This window comes from Corvus kubaryi, unplaced genomic scaffold (genome assembly GCF_017639235.1).
Source record: "Corvus kubaryi isolate FWS band 111438036 unplaced genomic scaffold, C.kubaryi_AGA036_p1.0 37384, whole genome shotgun sequence".
NCBI lineage: Eukaryota > Metazoa > Chordata > Aves > Passeriformes > Corvidae > Corvus > Corvus kubaryi.
In genome coordinates this window covers 365,579-371,091 of record NW_024581126.1, presented here as the reverse complement: position 1 = coordinate 371,091, position 5,513 = coordinate 365,579, and the positions used below count along the sequence as shown (strand labels likewise).

At 49.2% G+C, this 5,513-nt stretch overlaps 1 protein-coding gene across 2 annotated transcripts in view; it reads right to left on the bottom strand.

The window, feature by feature from the left end:
- Positions 1-3,953: 3,953 nt before the first annotated feature.
- PLCB2 (phospholipase C beta 2) overlaps positions 3,954-5,513 on the bottom strand; it is a 42,841-nt gene continuing 41,281 nt past the window's right edge. For both annotated transcript variants that reach the window (XM_042035527.1, XM_042035528.1), the window contains exons 31-32: positions 5,177-5,263; positions 3,954-4,955 (exon numbers count right to left, since the gene is read on the bottom strand). In XM_042035527.1, coding sequence (XP_041891461.1) covers positions 4,683-4,955; positions 5,177-5,263 — 360 coding nt within the window. In that variant the 3' untranslated portion in view covers positions 3,954-4,682. The remainder of the gene's footprint in view (positions 4,956-5,176; positions 5,264-5,513) is intronic.

Sequence of the window (5,513 nt, the reverse complement as noted above, 5' to 3'; positions counted from 1 at the left end):
GCCTGTTACAGTGCTGAGATGCTTACAAATGTGTCTGTAGTTCAGAGATGGGAGTGTGAACCTTGGAGTCTGCTCTAATGTCCCTGTTCTGTGGCTATGTGGCTTCTAAAACAAGAGGAGACTGGGGCAGGAGCCTGGATCCCGAGTCCTGAAACAAAGGTTTCTTGGACACAGGGGTGATGGGTTTAGCATTTAACACCATTTTATACTTTAGCCCAAATCTGACTAAACACAGTGAGGGAAGGCCCTGGAAAAACTGCATTCAAGTATCTTATAAAATTTTAAAATCTCATTACCATATTTGTGAGGAATGCAAAAAGGCTCTATCTTCCTGCCCAGGGTAGAATTAAATTCCTGCTTCTTATGTTTCTCTCTTTGCAGTTCATGCACAGCACAGCACCAATTAACTGCTCCATTACTTAGATGAGTGTGGAATCAAACCTAAATCCTAAGATAAACCTAGATTAGCTGAAAGATTGAAGTTCTGTCTCCAGGGCCGACAGCTCCTTCCCCAGGAACCAGGCAGCCAGGCAGGAGAATGAGGACACAGAGCAGGCTTGGAATTTGCATTGCAGTAGTGTTCAGGTTGGGATTTTGTGTATGCTAAGTGAGATCTGACTGTACAACAAGGTGTAGCCTCTTCTCTGACAAGCTCAGAGCCTACTCAGTGGGTAATTATGCTCAGAGATGCTGTTTTTGAGTATCTTTCCTTTTCTACAAGGGTGGAGTCGTGTCTCAGGGTTTGCTGCTGTTCTGTGTCATGTTTCCCCTGAATCCTTCCCTTTTATTTTCCTTCCTGTCAGCTTTGCTGGTACGGAGCCTTTTCCTTGCTGCCATAGCCCTGGCAATCAGCATCCAGGAGGCCTTTGAAGATGGCACATGGTATTTATATGAACGATTTGCTGAATCAAATGGGGAGTCTGCCAGTGCTGTCATGTTCCAATTGCACTGGATTATCTATAACGGTGCCTGTCTTCCTCCAGTGGGCTTCTGATGCTGGATGCAGCAGCTTATTATCCCGTTTATTTTGGAACAGGACAAATCTTTGGCCAGAGGCCCCTGTTTTTTAACCAGTGGCAACAGAAGGATCCTGGTTCAAATGAGGCTCCTGAATCGTTGCATTTGATGAGACAAACCCCACCCTTCCCCTGCACACTGGGGAGAGCTTCTGGCTGTGCCCTGGGTCTGGGGGATAAATGGGGATAACAAGAAGTAATCTTGGAGGATCTTGACACGTGGGATACATGTGGGTCAGGGAGAGTGTCTCTAAAATGGAATAGTTAATGTGCAGCAATTCCTTCTCTGAGTGCACTAGGCACATCAGCACTGTGTTACAGAGGTAGAAAGGATTTGGGGTCATTCTGGTAGAGTGCCTCCTGTTTGTGTCCCTTGCTGGGGCTGGAGTCCTCCTCTGCTTCAGACATCCCCCATCCCCATTATCTAATTTTTAATTATATATTATTTTTAATTATATAGTACAAAGGTTGGCCTCACTTAAATATTTTGGGCCTGAGAATGAGATCTAGAATATGCCACTTAAAAGATGGAAATGTGGAAAGGATCAGAGATTGTACCTAAATCTGCTGCTGTTCAGTGTCTGAGCAGATGTTATTGTCCCAATTGCCATTGGAGTTCTGCGTGTAACTGCCTGGTGAGAGGCCTGTCTCATCACCCAGTACCACAGCGCCCTGTGCTCAGCAGGTAAGCGAGAACACAGGCAGGGCTGCAGAGGACGGAGCCCTCAAGGATGTCTGAGTCCTGTGGGCAGGAATAGTCCTGGAAAATCAGATGGCCCTTCTCCTCTGGGAGTCCATGAGTAACCAAACCCTGGTGTGACTGAGTTTTGCTGCTGGAGGGATGGTGGGGTTCAAGGTGTGCTCGGGAACCTTTGCAGAAACATTTGGTTTAATGCTTTTATTTAGTTTTGTCCATTTCCCATCTTGCAGAACTTTCCCCCATTTTGTGCAGACAGGGAGGTGTCAGAGGCACCACAGGCACGTGTGGGCTCAGAGGCACAGAGGGGCTTCACCCTGGGGAGAAAGTGGGTGATGCGGAGTGTGGTCTGTGCTTCATGGGAGCCCTGGCTTTGCTTATAGTGGTGCTTCCATCATGTGCACTCTGAAAAGTACATTTAGAAGGTGTTTTTTAGCCCCACAGTGAAATCTGTGTAAAAGATTGCACCTCTTTTTCATGAAATTTGGCATCAAGCCCCTGTTCCAGTGTTGGGTTCCATAACAGAAGGGTTGCAGAGCAGAAACTGTTGGGGTTGTAAGGGCACCAGTTGTCGTGGTGGGTTTCCTTACTCAGGTTTCAAACATCAGAGGACATTAATGCCACAAACCCCAAGTGCTGAAGTTCCGCTTTCTTAGCCCTGTGTCATAGTCCAGCTGAGCTCTGGTTGATTTGGAAATGCCCATGCCTCAGGGAGCCCCCTGCAGAGCATTTTGCTCTGGTGCTGTGTCAGCCCTTGCTTTGGCTTCTGGATTTGTGCTGTTCAGAGCTCTAGGGACACTGATGCTCTTCTTGGGGAAGGGGCAGAGGGGCTCAGCTTGAGAAAGGCAGAGCAAGGGGTTCTGCTCGCTCTCAGATGGCTCCCAGGGGAGCGGTTGCTGCAAGGCAGGAATTAGAGGTCTCTAGGCTGGAAAGAGAAGCTGTTTGGGAATTGTGGCAGGCTGGAGGGAAGGAGACTGTAGTGGGTGTTATCCAGTGTCACAGCTTGTGCCAGTGCTGTTGGTAGGAGCAGCCTGTGAGAATGAACCTGGCCAACCTGACTTGGAGTGTTTGTCCTGTTGTGTGCCAGGTGGAGGGACAGAGTGGGTCCTGTCTGTCACTGCCACTGTCCCTGTGCAACATGATCTTCTTCAGGTTGTGGCACTGGGGGAAGGAAAACTCCTGAGAACCCCAGCCCTGCTGTTGTGTCCTGGCTTTCCATGCGTGTCTCTCTGACTCAGGTTTATTCTGAGATTCATTTCCAGAGAGGGTTTGAGGGAAAAACCCAACCCTTGGAGCTTCAGCAGTGTGTAGAGAGGGGCCACCCCGTGCCCACCTTCTGGTCTGATACTGGCATCTGGGTTCCCTCCAGGGAGAGATGGTACATATTTTCCTTTAAAATAATCTCTAAAAAGCTCCGCTGGAGGGGTTTGAGTGGCCAAAGCTGGTGACACACTGGTGTAGGATGCAGGGCTCAGTGCCTCTGTGCTCTGGTATGGAACTGCCAGCGTTGCCTCTGGATTTAAGGTAAAATCTCCAACTGCTCCCTGGCTGCAGTTGGACCTTGCTGGGATGTTTGTCCTCTGGTGAGGAAGGGCCTCAAGCACCACAGAGAGAGAGAGAGAGACAAGTGCACAGACAAGCACAAAGGGGTGTGGACTCACAGACAGTCACACACACAGGGACAAACACCCAGGGACCTGGACACACAGAGAACAGAGATACAGAGCCACACCCACACAGGGACACACACATGCACTCAGCCACACAGACCCACAGGCACTGGGACAGAGGGACAGACACATGGACACACACACCTGGATACAGAGACACAGACATGCAGACACACACATGCTCACAGACATGGACACATAGAGCTGCATGGATACCAAGACAGACATGCACACACACTCAGGCACAGAGGAATACACGTGGACACAACACAGCTGGGTTGATGGACACAGACAGACACAATCCCACATGTGACATACACACACACGTGGACATACAGACATAAATGGACAGATGGACACCCAGACACACAAACATGGACACACCCAGACATACACATCCATACCTGGACATATGAACACAGGGGCACAAATGGACAGAGGGACACACAGGGACATGGATACACCTGGACACTGCCACTGAGCCACACACACACCTACACTGTCACAAACATGGGCAAACACACACACACACACACACTAACTGCAGCTAAGTAACAAGTTACCCAGTCGTTTAAGAAGAGCGATTTTTAATTTTTTTTTAGAAAATAAATAGCTCAGAAATGTACAATCCATAATTCCAGTACTCTGGTGACACCACAGGGGCGATGTACACTCGTGTTGGGTGTTCAGACTAGGCTTGGAACATGCTGTCTCATACCTGCTTGAGCTGGAGTTTGGTTTGTTTTATAGCAGCATTTGGAATTGTTTATTAATGCAGCTTCAGGTGTAACTGTTATCCTGTAGCACACACAGCCCGGTCTGGTTTGCTGTGATTGAGCCCACTTTCCACCCCTACCCCCCCGTGGTGTCCCTTTGTAGAACTGTTTAAGGGGTTTTGTTTGGTTTGTTTAGTGCTGTTTCAATGAACCGTGTGCAAGATGTTAGGAAGGCTGGACTGATGTGAAGGGATGCGAGTGATGAGGGAACTGACTCTAAAAACTGGTCTGAATGCAAAGTAAATATTCCTGTAGCTGCTGCTATGCTGCCAACAGTGAGCTGCTCTGCAGGTACAGGCCCTTTCCCACTGCTGAAATACCTCAGAGCTCAGGCTGGGGAAGACAGAGAGGGGAGTACTCTGAAGGGTGAGCTCTCCAGACTACTTCCAGCTATCTGGGATAATGTAATACATTCCTGAAGGATTTCAGGAGCTCCCCAGAATAGAACAGGAGAGTAGTAGTTTGTGAAGCTGGTTGTTACTTTACCATATACTTTCTTGCAATGAACAAGTAAGGAAGGGACTCAGAATATGCTCTCTTCTATCTCTACATCCATTCCAGCTCCCAAGGGCTCAGTCATTGCCAATGTAAGCCTGGACACCTCTGCCACTGGGATGTTTGCTTCCAGTTGGTCTGTAGAGCCTTGTTCTCCCTCAGGAATGTTCTGACCTGCTCTCCTCCCAGTCTGTGACTCTCCAGGAAAGCTGGCTTTGGTGTAGTTCTTCACCATCTCCTGAACCTCCATGTTCAGAGCTCTCAACTTCTCCTCGTATTCCACCTGTACCTGCTGCTGGAGCTGCAAATGGAGAATCATGTCATTCCCACACACTGGAGCCAAGCAGAGAGACCAAGAGCTCTGGGATGAGCTGTTGGTGCTTCTGGGCTCTGTGTGGGCCCCTCATCCACTTTCTCACCCCCTGGGAGGGGGTGGGCTGAGGATGGCAATAAAGATTGATTCTCTGGGGGTTTGGACTTGCTGTGCCAAGGAACAGCCCTGACCCGAAACGTTGTCCTTACCTGGCTTTCTCTCTCCTTGATGGACTGGAGACTTGCTGCCTGCTTCTCCTCCAGTTTCTGCTGGAACCTGCCAGTCTTCTCTGTCACCTTCAAAAAGAATAAATTAACCCCCCTCAGGTTCCAGTTTTATAAGCAAGGGCTTAGGAGAGCCTGAGCTCAGCCCAGCAGGGCAGGCCTGGAGCAGCAGCCACACCCCAGCCTGGATTCAGAGACACCATGACAGCCTGGCAGGTGAGCACACACAGACATGTGGGACATAGGGATATGGACACAGACATACAGGGACACAGACAGATGTACACAGATAGGCAGATGTGCATAAGAACAGACACCTGGA